Consider the following 19,266-nt stretch of genomic DNA (forward strand, 5'->3'; position numbering starts at 1 on the left):
CAGGAGAGGGAACCAAATCCCCTCACTGGAGAAAGGAGCAGCCTGGCCGCGCTCCCGTCTTCGCATTAAATGCCGTCCGTTTCTAACTATTTTCCTGGGTGGGGAGACTCTCTGTTCTGTGTGCCTGTGTGTGGCTGGAGGGGCACGTGCCAGCGACGGGGTGTCGCAGCGGGGGCCACGGTCCCCGTGCGCCTCTGGCGCAGCACGTGGAGCGCGGGAGGATCCGTTTGTCAGTGTGCGATTGCTAGCAAATTTCAAGCCAGACCGGCCAGCAAGTAGGCTAAGAGGCTTTGGGGACGGCATTGAGGCGGCCGCGGGGGCTGGAGACCGGAGAGAGCGAGGGTCTGCGAGCTGGCTCCTGGAGGGAGCAGGGGATCTGAGCCAAGTCTGTGTTTATGTGTGTGGCCAGCCATGTGTCGCTGTGAATTGTCTAGGTGCGTGGGCATTTTGTGTGTGGGTGCCTGTTGGGAAGAGCTGCTCAGCCTGGCTGCTGGCTGGAGCTGGGAGCTGGGAGCTGGGAGCTGGGAGCTGGGAGCTGGGAGCTGGGAGCTGGGGCTGCGGCAGCCCCGCCTCCCTCGGGCCACCGCCTTCGGCACCTCCAAACGCTGAAGTCAGGCCCAGTCAGGCCCGGGGTCCGCAGAGCCCGACTGTGCGGAAGCACCTCAACCTCACGCACCAGCTCTTGGGCTCATCACTCTGTCTCCTGGGAGCAGTGCCCACCAAGAGACTGGGGGCCACGCATCACCTCTGGAGGTTCACGTCCCCTGCCTGTCTCGTTCTCACCAAGATGCTGAGGAGGACAGGGGCAGCAGCTCACCGCTACGGAGACAGAGGAAAAGGACAACATTACTGAGGGGAAAAAGGACAAGTAGCAATTCCTGCCTTCTCTAGAACAGTCAGTCCTGGTAGGGACCATCTGCCCCCTCTTCCATGCGCACTGAAATAAATTGTCCAGGCAAGCCCACCAAGAACACTGATTCTATTCAAGCTACCTTCTTGAATGCATCAGATGAGCTATTAGCTGGCTAAGAGCTCCCCTACCTCGTGGTTATCAAAGTAACTCCTAAAGATGGATGTGATTTTGGGGGGGAGAGGCTGTGGGGAGAGATTCCAAACACTTCCTACAGATACTCCTGCCTGCCTAAGGAAAAAGGAAAAAAAAAAGAAGGAGCCAGCGCCCTCTGGGAATTTGAAGGAGGTTTAGAGACCTCTCCACTGCCACCGAGCTGAAGAAGACGAAGATGCCAGATTTCCTCTGTCAGGTGATTGCTGGGCAAACGCAGATGTCTGCACACGTTTCAGTGTCAGAGGCAGACACGGTGGGTGGGGGTTTCAAGCACCCTGAGGACCAGGTGAAAGATCCACCAGCATGTCCTCTGGGGTGGGGTCGCCAGCCTCACGGTTGTTATGCAGAGGCAGAAGGAGGAGAGGCGACCGCTCTGAAGGGTTCAGAGGTCAGTGGGACCAGCAGAGCAGTGGAGTGCAAACTTGCAGGAATAGGCCGTAATTACGGGAGCCAAGTCCCTCTGGCTCAAGCACCGAGGATGGCGTAGCTGATGGAGAAGAGGATCTCCAGGTACGTAAGAAGATGCAGCAGCCTTAGACCAAGCATCTGAGCCACACGCTTAGGAGGTGGGTTGGACAGAGGCTTTTGAGTGTGCTGGCTTCAGATTGACAGTCAAGAAGGAAAAGGCAGGCACCCAGCAACCAGTTCAACTGCTGCCTGTGAAAAAAGGAAATCCTGGGGCGTTGGAGGCCCCGGGTGGCCGGGGAGAGCCCTGCCCGTGGCCCCGGAGCTGCCCCGTGGCCCAGCCGCCGCATCACAATGTGCCGCCGCAGCACCCACAGTGACCTCGGCCGCGGCCACCAGCGTCCGTCCCGCAGTGCGGCTCTGTGCCAGCGCGGGGCAGCGTGGGGAGACACAGGCTCCCAGCGCAGTGGCACTGCCTGGCACGGGCACACTGCTTCACGTGCCCACTTGCGGCACCATGGGACAGGCGAACTGCTGCGGCGGGAGGCGTGCTGCCAGCCCCACTCCCAGCACGCAGGGATGGCCCAGGGACCTTCGCCAGATCCTGCCCGAGACCCTGCCTGTCTCGTTCTCACCAAATACTGAGGAAGATAGGGGCAGCAGCTCACTGGTACAGAAACAGAGGATCTTTCTGTGACCGCTCACGGTTCGGTTGATGCATAGCTGTCAAGGTAAGAACTGCCCCTGTGGCTGTGACTCCATCATGTCTTGTGCCTCAAGGACGTCACCTTTCTTTCCTCTTTTGCACACAGAATTAGTAGGACGCTCTGGGTTTCATGCCAAGGAAAGAGCCTTCCTGCTCCAAGGCTCTTTCCGGACAAGGCGAGATGAGATCAGCCTTAACTGCCTACCCAATATCCATGGGGTGACAGGAGCAAAGGCTTCTGTGTTGTGGGGTAGCCTCTACCAGAGCTCACGGTGGCTTTTCCCTCTCCTGCCTGACTGCTCCTTCCAAAGCTTGGAGTGACAACTTCCCTTCACGGCACAGTGCTGCTATTGGGGCATAGGGACCTGAGCTGTTTCCTATAAACATCCCCCTTTCCTACACTTCTACTGGCGTGGGAGCTTCTCCAGGCAGTTGAACTATCACAGGGCACAAGTGGCCAGCATCAGCATCTGAGGAATCGCAATATTTGCCAGCAGTGTTGTAAGAGAACTTTAACGTTTTAGATTTTAAGAGAGCATGGATCTAGCGATGCAGATGTTGAGTTTTTGTGAGTCAGGCAGGCATTGTCTGAGGTTGGGAAGATGGCTTTTGATCAACATGTGTATGGTATAAGGATGTTATTTCATATGTGAATATCTATTTGCATTTAAAAATAGAAAGGGCTATATGGTGCACTGCAGTGATATTCCACACTGCAGTTTGGACAACATTTTCATTCCCAGATTGTCTCCAGCTCCCTAAATGAAGTGTATTGGGTCAGGGTTGGCTCTCTGACTGGAGCTCCTCATCTGCCTCTACGGTGCAATATTCTGTGCTACAAGGTGCCACAGACTGTGCACAGAAAGCAGAGCTAAACAACTGCTATTTTAAACTCATAAAAGTTTAGTAAGCCTATAGTACAAAAGAGTTACTTCTCAGTAAGTGGTAGCAATAAAGTAATAATGCCGCACTACTACTAAGCAAAGCACACCGAGGAGAAGCTTGTGCAACCAGAATTAAGAAGCATAATTATGATCGTTTTAGCCGATGATGTCATGTCTCATTTGGACATGATGTCAGTGGTGTACAGCTTCAGTTATGGTAACAGCAGGGGAAGGCTGGTGGCTGTGGGTCTTGTTTCAGATGATCCTTTTCATACCACCGTCCAAAAAGCGTCACAGTGATGACTGGCTTTGTTGGTCCTATCTTATTTATCAAACGCCCATCACTCAGCACCTAATTGAAGAAGATAAGAGAAGGATAAGGAGGAGTACTCATAGGAACAAGTTAAAAGCTTACAAAGATGTGACAAAACAATGAGAAGGTACGTCAAACCCTATTGCTCACGGAAACCAGTGACTTCGTTAGGCGGACATTGAATAAATCGGACTCCTCACTACGAGCAAGTTTTCTTTGGCTTTTCTGAGACAGCTTACTCCCTTACTAAGCCCCAGAGAACCTAAGGTGAAACAGCTCAAGGGCATCCCATTACCTCAAATTCCCCAGGGGCCAGCTGAACCCCGCTGTACAGGACTTCTGGAAAGACGTAGTGAGTGCCGAACGTGCCGCTCAGGGAGAACGTGTCAAACTTGGTCTGAGCAGTCTCCATGGGCTGCCCACAGCTTTTCAGGTCTGTGCTTTTACACTTCAGCAGCGTGCATATCTGTGGGGGAGAGAAAAAGACAACATATTTAGCAAGACGGACACACTCCGGGTAGGAAACCCTTGTGTCATCAAATCCAGTGTGTGACAGAGCAGGTGATTGCCACAGGATATCTTTCATAATCCTAAGGCAACTTCCTTTTAGTTGTAGCTTAATTTTTTCACCCCTTGATCTGACTGGAACATGTTCCAGAACTACACCGCTTTAGGAGATAGAAATGACCTTAGTCGCTGGTGAAAGCACTGCTGGAGCAATTTCTTTCATGCCTGAAGGCCAGTCCTGTCACTTCCACTAATTCTTCCAATTCTTTTCTATGAAGACTCCCTTTTCACATGTCTTAAGGAGAGATTGTGGGTGGAAACTTGGAACAAAATGAAACAAATGAAACAGATCTCCTCATAAGTCCATTGTACAACTGCAAACTCGAGACCTTTTACTGCCATTTGTACATGTTGCTAATGAGAACCCAGGAGATGGTCTCGTAGGTGATGGGAAGACTGGATTTGATTATCTCCATCCAACTCCTGGTGAACAGCTGTCCAAGTAATGAAGCAAGCATGGCCTGTCACACCTTTGTGTTAGCAGTTGCAGCACACAGAGGAAAATAGTGCTGGTAATGTAGACCGACTATACTTTGGTCACGGGGGTTAATTCTCCAGCTTTAATTTGATAGATGCTAAAGGGAAGCGTGAAGGAACAAACCATGGGGTTAGCACTCCTGTGAAGACTTAAAGGATATTGGCTGGCTTCGTTGTCAGGGGATGGAGGAGCTGGTCTACTTTTGTGCCAGATATTAGGGGGCCAAAAAAGCCTCTCTGTAAACATCAAATGTACTGTTCATCAGCAAACATGGTTTCCTGTGGAAGTGCAAATGAGCAGAAATAAAGATTCTGATTCTCTCAGATTGCTCTAAGGAAAAGGACAACATTACTGAGGGGAAAAAGGACAAGTCCCGCCTTCTCTAGAACAGTCAGTCCTGGTAGGGACCATCTGCCCCCTCTTCCATAGGCACTGAAATAAATTGTCCAGGCAAGCCCACCAAGAACACTGATTCTATTCAAGCTACCTTCTTGAATGCATCAGATGAGCTATTAGCTGGCTAAGAGCTCCCCTACCTCGTGGTTATCAAAGTAACTCCTAAAGATGGATGTGATTTTGGGGGGGAGAGGCTGTGGGGAGAGATTCCAAACACTTCCTACAGATACTCCTGCCTGCCTAAGGAAAAAGGAAAAAAAAAAAGAAGGAGCCAGCGCCCTCTGGGAATTTGAAGGAGGTTTAGAGACCTCTCCACTGCCACAGAGCTGAAGAAGACGAAGATGCCAGATTTCCTCTGTCAGGTGATTGCTGTGCAAACGCAGATGTCTGCACACGTTTCAGTGTCAGAGGCAGACACGGTGGGTGGGGGTTTCAAGCACCCTGAGGACCAGGTGAAAGATCCACCAGCATGTCCTCTGGGGTGGGGTCGCCAGCCTCACGGTTGTTATGCAGAGGCAGAAGGAGGAGAGGTGACCGCTCAGATGTCATCTTGCTGTTGTCCACAAGTGTATGCTCCTGTAAGAGTTGTATAAATAGTGCAACTGTTAGCAAAAATAGGAGGCAGGAACTCAGGTAGATCTGGACCAACATGTCACTCTAATATTTATCCCTTTTGCTCCCTATAATGGTACCTACAACCTTTTCCGATCTTTAGGGAGGCGAGGGAAGGAGTGTGCTGGATTTAAAGCTAAATAGACATTTCAGTAACTGCTTCCCATTGCTGACAAATAGGACTCCAGGGCTGCAGAACAGAAGAAGAAAGTCCCCATCCCCATCCGAAGCTGAAGATTTTTCCCTTTAAAGAAGCTTTCTAGAATAACAGCCCCAAAAAGGAATCATTACCTGGAGGTAGTATTGTCCTTCAACCACATGAAGCCCATCAAAGGCACCCAGCACATAAACTTCATCTTCTTGTTTCTCTGCCATCTTGTAATTCAAGTGACAGCAGAGGACTTTCTGGCAAACTGTGAGATTCCCTTCCGGCTTAGTGAGCTCAGTGAAAGTGAACCTGTCATGGAAGATGAGCCCACTGAAATCATGGTCATTTGGTGAGAATCTCTCGATGCTTTGAGCATACGAGCTCCAGTTGACAGCAGGAGGGTAGGCAGGAGAAATGCGAGGGTGTGAACTGAGTTGAGCAACAAGGAGGTGACCATCCTCTGTTTTCATATTGTAATAGTATGCTCTGGCTCCATCTGGTGCATAAATACCACTTCCTGAGGAGAAAACAATTTTGAGTTCAAAAAGAATCAGACATTTCATATTGTCCTCTTAATTGCCCCATTGCTAATATATTCACCATTTTATAAGTACTGCGGAAATGTTAGGGTCCTCAAAGCAGAACTGTAACAACTCAATGCACAGAGATCATACTTTGGCAAAGAATACCATTTGTGTCTCCACATGAGGTCTGCTTAGTGTAGCCAAAAGGCAGAGGGGTACCTTATGGTTTTATTTACAGCCTCCCCAATTCTCTTTTCTCCTATACAGAGCTGCATGAGAATTCCTCTGTTCTGGGTTTGCTGATGTAAAAGGATCATCCACTAGTTGAGAATGTCCAAAACATAAACACATGCAAGTGTCACAGGCCTCTCCTGATAGACATGGAAGGATATGGCAGCTCTGTAGCCCAGTTTATACCAGTTGAGAGCTCCCTGTATGGGGAATCCGCACCTGACCAGTGTCAAATGAGGGAGGGAAATCAATGCACCTACAAGGAAACATATGTCACACCCTATATTGCCGAAGAGCTCTGCCCCTCAGTCACATAATATGGATAACAAGCAGCGAATTGTTAGGCATTTCAAACATGAAGCCCCAGGCAATACTGCGATTTCAGAACACAGTAAAGATACTTGCCTGGTTAAAATATATTATCCCATAAGCTAAGCTCTAGAAAAACACAGTGCCGCCCTATTAAAAGATGCAATGTTATTAGCAGCATTTCCACAACAGGCCTGAAAACTTGTTTTTAATAATTTTTCCACAACTATGTTAAATATAGCTACAAACAAATCTTGCATTTGGCCAGAATAAACGGAATGATGCACTGGGTTTGCAAGTATATTTAGAATTCTGCATTTAATAGCAGGATCACGGGTGGCAATGAACAGAGCCTAAGTTTCAGAAGTTTCTACTCAGATAAAAGGGGCAGTAGCTTAACTTACAGCTTGCTTAGAGATAGTAAAAGAAGGAAAGGAAGTCCCTAAGAAGCTAGGGAGGAGAAAAGAAGATACCATGAATTTTGTTGTGCCTTATATAGCATTAGTTGGGATAATGCTCCTCGGGTTTAAAATGTCATGACTGAAGTCTTCAGCTTCCAAATAAATGGATTATAAGAGCAAAAAAATCACCTTGTAGAACCTTGTAGAACAGAGAATAAAGACTCATGATTACAAAGATTTTTCAGACACTTAAAATTAATTACCTGTCATTGCCAAGCCAGTGTTGTGTGTATTTGCTGAAAGTAAATTGACACCCATACCCATAGCCCAGGCAGAGTGAAATTCAACAGCAGTCAAAAATGGCAAGACATTCATCCAAGCAGTTGGAAACAGCACAGTGTCCACCTGTAACTTGCTCACCAGGACCACCGCAGGCTCACGGAAAAGTATGTCGAAACAAGTGAAGATGCCAAACTTCCCAAAGGGTGTCTCAAAAGTGACAGTCTCTGGCTCTTTAGGGATATTAAACTGAGTTTCTGACATAAAGAGGTTATACTGTAGGGAAAAGGAAGAAAAAAAAATTAGAGAGAGACAGAGAGAAAACAATTACAAGACACCTACTGCAATATCCTGGTGTCATTGCATAAAACTATTCAGAATGACTAAAGAAGCTTTTTTCAATCTGCTGAAGCTATTTTTGAAGCCTTCATATGTAGAAAGTCAGGCTAAGATTGGATGATCACTACAGCACCCAAAAGGTGAATATGGGGAGACAGATATTGTCCTGGCATCTAGACAGAAAAGCAGCTTGGTATCTGCAGATTTTTTGACTTTGATTTGCCACCTGCTACACCCATGAAAATAATCTCTTCAGCCTCCCCATGTTCTTTAAAATTCTGACAACCCAAAAGGCACAAAGAAGAGACATAATAATAGAAGAGGTATGCAGAGGAAAGAAAGAAAAGAAACAGAATTGATGACCCTGATGCAGAGATGCATGGAAGGATTGGAAGCACACAGGTCCAAGAAGAAGTGTGAGATATTACAGTGAGACCCGAAACAGAAAAGAAAAAGGTTGCAATGGTGGGAAGGGGGCAGGTGGTCTCAGCCAACAGAAAAATCCAAGCATGAGAGGTTCTCTGCAGTGCAACGTTTTCCTTCCAACTTTTATTCTCCCTTAAGGTTTGCCTTTACTTAGAGTCCTTTTACTGTCCAAGTCACTTGGACAAGAAACACACGTAACCAAAAGCAGGTTACGTGCTAGTAAGCAGGTTCATGTTTACTGGTGCAGTATTTCAAACCTGAACTTGGAACCCAGCTCCAAGTTGGGCTGTGCCTGGCTGGCACAAGGGAGACTTCACTTCAGCAATTGTAAGTTTTTCCCTCACCTGCTTTGCTCAGAAACAAATACCTTGGCAACATCCATGAAAAACTAGGTGAAATAACGAGTCCAAAGTGCATTAAATAAACAACTGACTTCAGACTGTCCTTGCCAGCATGTTTGATATCTGGCACACTAAGCCCAAACAACTTTGATGTACCTTGCAGGTACCTACAGGTACATAAGACTGGAAAAAAGAAAAGATACTTTCACTGGGTACAATTGTTTCAATTCAGTCATCTCTTTTTACTCCCAGCATATCCAAATAATTCCTGTTAAGCAAAAATTGGGCTGAAACGAAACATCACTGGGGGAGGGGAGGGAGACAGAAAAGGGCCAGTCTGCCTCAAATCAGACTATTCCTGTAAGATGAGAGGCAGCTAACATTTAAATTCCTGGAATATGAAGGAATAGTCTGAGGCAAAGCTGGCACTGAAAATTTAAGTTTTTTCCCCCCCCCCCCTTGCTCAAACAGCAGGATTTCCAGTAAAAGGGAGTTAATAAACTGAGGAAGTCAGCTAAAAATATCTGCCACTAAATTGGACCTGAGCAGTCATTTTTCATTCTAGTCTGCTTTTAGAAATATCACAGTAAATACAGGTTTAGAGTCAATGCCTTCCAGCAAAAGAGATATTCTTTTAAATTATGAATAAAAGCAAGAAAAAAAAAGAGGTAGGGCAACTGCCATGGGATAATAAATGGAATTAAATTCACTTTTAAAAGGATATATTTTGGAAGCTGTGGAAAAATAGGTCCCAGCTTTCCAAAACCATTTCTTACCTTATGATAACGTGCTATTAATTTCCCTTCTGAATCAAAGACAACATCAGTATTGTACTGATAGCGACCGTCTCTGGGGCAGCTGGGATCACTGGAGTTACACGACTTCTTGTCTCCAATGTTTGCCACCACATAGATAGAGTTATTCCTGGCCATGCAGCTGAGTCGTTCCTGCACTGGTGCAGGAGCAAATCTAATGTGTTTTAGACAAAAGAGAAAAAAAAAAGACAAACAAATAGAGGGTGGAGTGTAGAAGGTCCCCTGGCGGCATCTCTGATCCTGCCCCAAGACAGCATGGGCTTGGGGCAGACATAGGAGCCCTCCCACCAGCACCCGGAAGGAAATACCCCTGGAGGCTCGCAGGATGCCTCTGAACTGCTCTGTGAATACACTTGCTATGTACAGAGCAGGCCATCCCTGGACACAGCACTCTTCTTGCAGTGCAATGCACAGATCTACTTTCCCCAAACCTATATGCATTAGGAACTGGAACAAAAATGTACTTAGACCTGCTTGCCACCACACACACATTCAATGAGAGGCGATGTATACTTAAGTTACTTATGCCTCAGTTTTAAAAAGCACAGAATGTGCACCTCTCCCAGCACTCACTCCACACTGTTAATCTTCATCTTGAATCCATTGAGGAACATCCTCACATATATAATACTATGGTCTTAAGACCTCATTATCAAGCCTGCATATGTAAAAAGGGCAGACAACCATAGCTGGGACTATGACTCCAGTACTTTTCATGATGTAGGGACATGAAGTCCAGTGCTCAGCTGTAGGTGGTCATGTCGCTGCTGGAACATGATACTCGAATGACTGATCATGTTTCAGAGCACAGATACTCCAGAAATTAGGACCTTATCTTATCTTAATTGTGAAAAGCTAAGATTTGAAGTTTCAGGGTTTCATCATGCAGAAATTTGGACTTTGACTAGTGAACTCATCATTCCATTATTAGTTGCTCAGAAACTAGTTTTCCACAAAAATGTTATGCATGCTTTTATTTGAGCATAGCATTTGCCAGCAAGAAGTAAATACATGAATAAATAATCAAAAACTTTTGTTACAAGATTTTCAATTAGCTCTAGTCAAAATAGTGTGGAAAAAAATGAAACCATAATATGAAGTGGCATATTCTGGCAACAAAGCTTTTCTAAATGCCGAGAAAAAGCTTCTACACTTAGCAACCCAAAATCTGTATGTTGTTTAAGGAATTTTTCTTTATGGTGTCTTATTTGGAACATACTTTTTTTAAAAAAAAGAGTTCCCTTTTCAATTGGTCGTGGATATGCTACATATTTTATCATGCAGCTTACCTCGATATCATATTATGCAACTATTATTGAAACTTTCCCTGATATCAAAAGCATTAGCAGTTCTTACACATTCATTGAGAACAGCTCACTGCTCTGTGAGACACCAGTTTGAAACCACATAAATCACTGCAGAAGGACTCACCTTTTGGGATCAGTGCAGGGAATCCAGTTCACCTCTGGATCAGGAATATCCTCCAGGTAGGGGTAGATGGCTTCTCTGGTGAAACGCCAGCCATAAATGCCGTCTTCAGGAGTCACAATGATGTGGGCACCCTGGCAGGACAGGCTCCGTTAAGAGTTCACCAGGTAACCAGGAGAATCAGCAGAAGGGAAAATGCAAGCTGATAGTGCTAATAATACATCTAGTACCTGCCGGGCGGCTTCCTTGATGGCCCCTTCCAAGATGTCCATGTTTTTGTTCATCAGTGCCAAAGCATCGTCCGGAGAGGGAGGCTCGTTGGCGAGCGCCGGCAGGATCACCGAGTGCTCGTACACAGCCGCAGTGAAGCTATCCCAGGCGACGGCCTGGAGCACTGAGAGGGCGAAAACCGTGCCCTGTACGAGAGGCTGGAAAGCGAGCATGGCTCGTGCCTTGTGGTTCCTGGGAATGGGCATGGGGTATATAAAGCGAATAGAAAAAGGAGTAAAGTTTTCAACAGTTCGCTTTGGAAATAATCATCTATTAAACAATCTGGGAAGGTACAATGTTATACCGTCAACATTTGAGAGCATTCATTCATGGCAAGAAGTCTAAGAATCACTTCTAGGAATTGCGTGTCATTTTAAATTCAAAATGCTGATGGGAAATAAAAGGCTAAGAGGGCATTCTGGAACAATATTGGTCTATAACAGTCTTCCTGGAAATAGTGCTTGCAAAACCTATTTTTACATTCCTCTTCAAGCTTCCAAACCTGATCTCTGGGCTCACATGTCCAGACTCGCATGGTTAGGGCTGACTATTTTCTCTGTGAGTGTCCTCTATCACTTAGAAATCCAGCTGGAGGGGAAGGTAGACAAGCAGCACAAAGTACGGTTCTCATACTTCAGAGAGAAGATTATACCTTTTCTAGATATGAGACATATGGACCTGCCATGCCTCTTGCCTTTGGCGAAGAACTTATTATACTTGCAGCAACTGCCCCAAGAGTGTCCTCCCTCATAGGTTCATGATGTGATTTACACTAACCTTTGAACTGTGTTAATCTTTATGTCTCGACCTGAAATATGTATCTACTTTGTGAAAATGAATTAAACTTCATACAGATTTTTTTACTATTTTTTGATATGAAAAGCAAATTTTGCACAGTGACTGCTTTGCAAATAGCACACTACTACCATAGCCTCCATTTCTTCATAAAAGATCTGCTGTTAGAACTGTATCTCTGATCTCGCACTATCTCTGAGGGTAAACTGACATAACCTGGCTAATAATATTTGCTGTTCAATAAGAAATCAAGGAAAATATTCCTCATCCCAACAATATCTCCCTCTTTACTGTGCAATTTCACCCTGAAATCTTATTTTGTTTTGAAGGCATCCTCAGGAGAAACAGGTATTTCAGTGTCCTCTGACAAGATGACATTGTGCTCATAGACGGCTGCAATGTAGCTGTCCAGGGCACAGGCCTCAAGAACAGACAGGATAAAAACCGCAGCAGAGGCATGACCTTTACAAAGACCCATATCTGAAGCCTGGAAGTCACTCCAAATGAGGACGGGGCAAGCAAAGACAGGTGATTTTATTAAGAAAAGTCTTGCATGAAATTGGGAATTCCCCAGTGCCAGAAAGCCGACACCAAGTGATGCAATCGCCATGTCCGGAAAGTCTCGGGGCATCAAGGGGCAGGAGAGCTGCAAACATTGAGCAATTCTGCGTTACAGCACAGGCAGAGCAGTCACCACTGGGTGCAGCTGAGGAAACGCGTCCCCTGCCAGATTTAAGAACGATACAGGCATGGATACAGGACCAAAGCAACACAGGAATTGCTACAGTGAAGTGAATTGAAGGCAAGCCCAGGTCACAGCAGGAAAACGAGCCAGAGGAGTTTTGAGAAATCTCAGCAAAATCCAGTGCAGACACTTTCCTGGCCAAACTCATGCAGGCAGGGCAGCTAGAGGCAGGCAGCCAGTGCCGAGCTCTGTGCTGCTGCTGTTCACATCCAAGCTCGCTCAGCACAGAGCCAGCGCAGGGCTGCAGGGGCTCAGGGCCAGCTCCACATTTCGGAGGGCGGGTATCAGGCAGGCTCTTACTCTAAGCAAACCCATCAGCACACCACCCAGTAACTGAGCCCTGAAAAGATCCCCAAAGATCATTGCTGGAACAGCATGATGAACAGGAGTCATAGTTTCTAAATTTTGACTAATGCAACCTCCATCAGTCTCAGCTGCAGGTCACCACTGCCAGAAATCTTAAAGTTAAAGCTGCATGTGCACAATAATGACTTGTGTCTGGTTGCCCAAATCTCTTACCTTCTTTAGGTCCTCCTTTGCTTCACTACCCCTGAGAGAAGTGTTTATTGTTGTCAGCGGTATGTGCAAACTTGTCTTTATACACAGTGCTTTGGTATGTGGATGGATGGGCAGATTTCTGTACGATTGCTTTCCGCGTGCTTGACTCATTCCACACAATAACACATTTCACAATGATAAACGTTATGCAATCTTTGCAGTAAAAGAAATTCAGCACAATATCGGCTCGTGCCAGTCTTCTAAGGAAAAATATTCAAATTTTTTTGGACAGGTACAAATATACCTCAACTAGACAGCAGTGGCCTTCAACCAAATCCTGAAATCAAAATAATAACTAGATTCAGGATGTGGGATCATATATTGCTTACACACACATTCCCTTAGCCAGAGGACTTGTACCTACAGTGAGCAGGCCTGAAGGAGCTGCTTCCTGCTTCCCAGGCTGGAAACGTGCTCCTCCTCTATACCTTCCATATTGGTGAAATGTGGAATTTTCACCAGCAAGGTGAAAGCTCAGTGCCCTCCTTCCACTTGCGCCATAGTCTCCCTTTAATCCAGATCCTTTCCCCAGAATTGACTTGCAGTGTAATCCACTAGGTTCCTGGCCCCAAAACGTGGGCGACAAGCACAGTGTCCACAGTGAGTCTGGACTGATGGGAAGAGCATCTGACTGAACATTCCCTTGCTGGCATGAGATTAGTCTTTGGCCAAGCAGGGGCTGACTCCAACAGTGAACAAGGTTTTAAGAGAGCATGGATCTAGCGATGCAGATGTTGAGCTTTTGTGAGTCAGGCAGGCATTGTCTGAGGTTGGGAAGATGGCTTTTGATCAACATGCGTATGGTATGAGGATGTTATTTCATATGTGAATATCTATTTGCATTTAAAAATAGAAAGGGCTATATGGTGCACTGCAGTGATATTCCACACTGCAGTTTGGACAACATTTTCATTCCCAGATTGTCTCCAGCTCCCTAAATGAAGTGTATTGGGTCAGGGTTGGCTCTCTGACTGGAGCTCCTCATCTGCCTCTACGGTGCAATATTCTGTGCTACAAGGTGCCACAGACTGTGCACAGAAAGCAGAGCTAAACAACTGCTATTTTAAACTCATAAAAGATTAGTAAGCCTATAGTACAAAAGAGTTACTTCTCAGTAAGTGGTAGCAATAAAGTAATAATGCCGCACTACTACTAAGCAAAGCACACCGAGGAGAAGCTTGTGCAACCAGAATTAAGAAGCATAATTATGATCGTTTTAGCCGATGATGTCATGTCTCATTTGGACATGATGTCAGTGGTGTACAGCTTCAGTTATGGTAACAGCAGGGGAAGGCTGGTGGCTGTGGGTCTTGTTTCAGATGATCCTTTTCATACCACCGTCCAAAAAGCATCGTGCCAAAGCATCGTCCGGAGAGGGAGGCTCGTTGGCGAGCGCCAGCAGGATCACCGAGTGCTCCTATACAACCGCAGTGAAGCTATCCCAGGCGACAGCCTGGAGCACTGAGAGGGTGAAAACTGTGCCCTGTATGAGAGGCTGGAAAGTGCACATGGCTCGTGCCCTGTACTCCCTAGGAAAGCTCCCAGTCAGAGAAACAGTGACAAAGGAGCATACACATAAAAGAAAAGAAGGGTAAAGTTTAACTTAAAGGAGGGACAAAGTGCTGATCTGTTAAAGCATTACCTTGGAATCAACATCTGAGATGCAATATGGGAAAGCACATTGTGTTGTAAGGATATCGCAACTCAAAATACTTGAAAATTGGCAACTTAAGTAGCCAAGCACAATACCGAAATAAGTTACCAAACAAGTGAATAGAAAGAGTTATCTGCATTCTATTGTTAGGTTTTTCTTTGCTACCAATTTCAACACACTTTTACACTGCACTTTCTTTTTTTATTAATAGGCATTGTGATAGACTTTTCTGTGCATTTTGGCTCAGTTTTGATATCTAAGTAAAGCGTGGATGTATCACCCCTGGAGCAATGTTTTGTGAAGTCCAAATGACAAAAATGATGGCCCTAGGAACCATTTGCTTTATTCCACTGTCTTTACATTCCTCAAATCCTGTGCTACACATCATTGTTTGTAGCTTGCTTCCCAGAGTTTCTTTAGATCAAAGTCTTTACATTATCCCGCTGTACTTAGAACTGTCCCTTGCTTTTATCCCACCGACTTTCAGAATGGAAATTAAAACAGAACAAAATACTTCCCACAACTTTCAAAACTGATAAAAAGGGCACAAAAATCAACCTCACTTTTAGTTAAGCCAGCTTTTAAAGAATAATAATAATAAAAATAATTTTAAAAAATATTTTAAGGAACTTGATTACATTTTGAGCTGCTTCATCTCTCAGTTTTTACACAAAATTATCTTTTGCTAGGAGGAAAAAATAAGCTCTGGTTTCATTCACACTACAATAGGTAATACAACAGGAGCAACTAACCTGTAGAATAGCTGTAAGTATTACCTGAGGATATCTGACTATACGAAAAGGCTAAAGCATAGCTTTTGTTTTGCTATAGATTACTTTTCAACAGACTTCCACAAGAAAATAAGCATCTGGAGGAAATGTTTTCCCCTTGAAATCAGTCAGGTAAGCTGCCAGCTTGATTGTTTTCCAAGAACCTCCTTGCCAGGCTGCCACTTGCCTGAAGCAGAAGGACAAACTGTTCCCCAGGCTGTGCCTCAGCTCATGTCCCCCCTGCCCAGAAAAAATATGCTTACTGAAGAAGTCATCACCTTTAACCCTTTAGTTCAGTTCAATACAAATACATTTTCCTATGACTTTTTCCACAAAAAAAGACACTCCAGTACTGGCAGTGTTCTCATTTGGGAAAGGTTTTTCCTGAATAGCAGGAAGCAGAACAGGGTGCCTGACTTTTGCTTACGGCAGGCTCTCCTTGTAGAGCTGTTTCTTCTAATCCGGAAGTGCTGTGCGCGAAAGCAAAAGCTAGAGAGTTCCCTGCTAGAGCAGCACGAACTGAGTGAGAGTTTCAAGCATTATGAAAATCAATGTGCATCTGATAATCTGAGTATCTGCAGCCTCTAATCTGAGTATTTTTCTGGGTACTTTGCTATTTATAGCATGCTTATTCAGGAGCCATAAATGGGAGCCTTTAAAAGACTTCAAAAGAGATTTCAGTGATAACTGAAGTAATGCAGCTTGGAAGCCTTTTTTTTTTTTTATATTAGTTCTGATTTTCACATCAACTGAAATATGGCTTGTGTCACATTAACCACAGTTAGCCATAAGCCTGAAGTAGGAAGCAGTAAATGTCCCCTTGTTTAGGAACAGCTAAGAAAACATTCAGCCCGGGAAGGCGACTGACCAAGGACAAAAAGCAACAGGCAGAGGGGATGGAGCACTGCCCCACACTGCCCAGGACAGGGACATTTCAGCTGGACGGAGGCATTCCTGCCTGCCAAACCAGGAGGTCACCCAGCAGCAAGGAAATAACCCAGGTTAAAAAAATAAATCTGCTGAATAAAACCTTATGAAACTACAGCAGTGCAGGCTATAGGTAGTGTATGGGGAAGTTCATTTTAGAGCTCCAACTACCTTTCACACCACTGTTCTCCCAGTCCACTCTTTCTTCTCACCCCTGTGTTGTTCCCTCTGCTACTGTCTGAAGATGAGGGCTATCTGAGGACCTACTTGTGCCAAACAGGATATAATCCAATGTCAAATCAGCTTCGCTGTAGAAGTAGTCTGCCTTCAAATTGTTGTCCTGCTTCTTGTGCTGAGAGAGATTCTGTGGAAAGCTACTGTTTAGCTGAGGAGTTAATCTTTTCCTGGACAAATCTGTGTGAAGGGACACACCTACAACTACGCAATCTTTTCACAGAAGCAGTGGGAGCATGCGCTCAGGGGCAGGGAGATCAGAAGCCATCCGTTTTTAGCAAAAGCACATGATTGTGTTGCTTAGGTATAACAGGAAACCATATGCTAGGGTTCAGATAAAAATGTAGAGGCAGAGACTTTTTCTCCATACAAAGCAAGAGTGTTCTCTCTTATTACTGTTACGGAACTGCAGCACTGTGTTACAATTTAATACCAATCTACAAACTAAAATCTGATTTTTACAACATTTACTTTGTTTATTTCATTCAAATACAAAGTATTTTATGTCCACTAAGTCTTTTTTTATGATTTCTGTCAGATTAAATGTGAACATTGCTTTTATTTCAAAACAAACTTTCAGAATAAAAAATAAACTTAACTCTACATAGACAACTTAACCATACCACCTAAAGTAATCCACTTCAAAACACACCTCCTTTTTGGTTATTTTGTTGTTGTTGCCGTTTTCTGGAAACTACACTCTGCTTTCAGTGCAGTGCCTGCACCCACACACATGCAAGTCCATCCAATCTGTTCAAACTATCAGCCAGCCTTTCCTAAAACCTGCCTGCAAATTCCTGACCCTGCCTCATGTCAGCATGAGCAACCATTTCACTGGGAGACAGACACGTACCTGTGAAGTTGCTAATTTCTGAGAATTATTGATAGGGACCCACCTGACTGCTCAGAAAAGATGGTACAGTTTTCACTAGTTTTGTGGAAAGGTCATTTTCCACACTTTAAAACTGTGGCCAGGAAAAGCAGTGTCCTCAAACTATAATTTAGGGTGCAACACAAAAAATATTACAACAGTGTGGGCTGAGTTAAATATCAAGCTTTGAAGCAACAGTGTTTTGAGGCTTTCTTTCTTTTCCAAATTAAATCACAGAATCACAGAATGGTTGAGGTTGGAAGGGACCTCTGGAGATTATCTAGTCCAACCTCCCTGCTCAAGCAGGGTCACCTAGAGCATATTGCCCAGGATCACATCCAGACGGGTTTTGAATATCTCCAGGGAAGGAGACTCCACTACCTCTCCGGGCAACCTGCTCCAGTGCTCAGGCACCCTCACAGTCCAGAAGTTTTTCCTCAGGTTCAGATGGAACTTCTTGTGCTTCAGTTTATACCCGTTGCCTCTTGTCTTGTTGCTGGGCACCACGGAGAAGAGTCTGGCCTCATCCTCTCAACACCCTCCCTTCAGATACTTACACACATTGATGAGATCGCCTCTCAGTCTTCTCTTCTCCAGGCTGAACAGGCCCAGCTCTCACAGCCTTTCTTCAGAGCAGAGGTGCTCCAGTCCCCTCATCATCTTGGTAGCCCTCCGCTGGACTCTCTCCAGTAGCGCCATGTCTCTCTTGTAGTGGGGAGCCCAGAATTGGACACAGTACTCCAGGGGAGGCCTCCCCAGGGCTGAGGAGAGGGGCAGGATCACCTCCCTCCACCTGCTGGCGACACTCTGCCTCATGCACCCCGGGATCCCAGTGGGCTTCTTGGCCACAAGGGCACACTGCTGGCTCATGCTTAACTTGTTGTCCACCAACACTCCCAGGTCCTTCTCGGCAGAGCTGCTTTGCAGCAGGTCAGCCCCCAGCCTGCACTGGTGCATGGGGTTGTTCCTGCCTAGGTGCAGGCCCCTGCACTCGCCTTGGCTGAACTTCAGGAGGTTCCTCTCCGCCCACCTCTCCAGCCTGTCCGGGTCCCTCTGAAGGGCAGCACAGCCTTCTGGTGTGTCAGCCACTCCTCCCAGTTTAGTATCATCAGCAAACTTGCTGAGGGTGCACTCTGTCCCTTCCTCCAGGTCATGGATGAATATATTGAACAAGACTGGACCCAGGACTGACCCCTGGGGGACACCACTAGCCACAGGCCTCCACCTTGACTCTGCGCCATTCACCACAACCCTCTGAGCTCGGCCATCCAGCCAGTTCTCAAGCCACCTCACCCTCTACTCATCTAGCCCACACTTCCTGAGCTTACCTAGGAGGATGTGATGGGAGACAGTGTCCAAAGCCTTGCTGAAGTCCAGGTCGACAACATCCACTGCTCTGCCCTCATCTACCCAGCCAGTCATTCCGTCATAGAAGGCTCTCAGGTGGGTCAAGCATGATTTCCCTTGGGTGAATCCATGCTGACTACTCCTGATCACCTTCTTGTCCTCCACATGCTTAGTGATGACCTCCAGGAGGAGCTGTTCCATCACCTTGCCAGGGATGGAGGTGAGGCTGAGAGACCTGCAGTTTCCTGGCTCCTCCTTCTTGCCCTTTTGGAAGACCGGGGTGACATTGGCTTTCTTCCAGGCACCTCTCCTGATCTCCAGGACCTTTCCAAGATGACGGAGAGTGGCCTAGCGATAACATCCGCCAGCTCCCTCTGCACTCGTGGGTGCATCCCATCGGGGCCCATGGATTTGTGGATGTCAAGTT

General features: G+C 45.9%; 1 protein-coding gene across 9 annotated transcripts; it reads right to left on the reverse strand.

Moving 5' to 3' along the window:
• Positions 1–3,120: 3,120 nt before the first annotated feature.
• Positions 3,121–16,810, reverse strand: LOC104153127 (pantetheinase). 9 transcript variants are annotated; one of them, XM_068938351.1, is made up of 9 exons: positions 16,655–16,801; positions 12,998–13,313; positions 10,899–11,130; positions 10,672–10,802; positions 9,202–9,394; positions 7,304–7,595; positions 5,719–6,092; positions 3,670–3,840; positions 3,121–3,413 (listed from the first exon to the last, which is right to left on the reverse strand). In XM_068938351.1, exons 3-9 carry the CDS (start codon positions 11,109–11,111, stop codon positions 3,270–3,272), a joined length of 1,518 nt encoding a protein of 505 aa, XP_068794452.1. In that variant the 5' UTR covers positions 11,112–11,130; positions 12,998–13,313; positions 16,655–16,801; the 3' UTR covers positions 3,121–3,269. The 9 variants fall into 9 exon arrangements, 5 of the variants coding, with proteins under 5 accessions (XP_068794452.1, XP_009687131.2, XP_009687132.2 ...); XR_011140210.1 differs by lacking the exons at positions 12,998–13,313; positions 16,655–16,801 and adding an exon at positions 5,124–5,391 and having other exon boundaries at positions 10,899–12,050; XM_009688836.2 differs by lacking the exon at positions 12,998–13,313 and having other exon boundaries at positions 16,655–16,810.
• Positions 16,811–19,266: the final 2,456 nt, after the last annotated feature.

This window comes from Struthio camelus, chromosome 3 (assembly GCF_040807025.1).
Source record: "Struthio camelus isolate bStrCam1 chromosome 3, bStrCam1.hap1, whole genome shotgun sequence".
In the NCBI taxonomy this organism is placed as follows: Eukaryota; Metazoa; Chordata; class Aves; order Struthioniformes; family Struthionidae; genus Struthio; species Struthio camelus.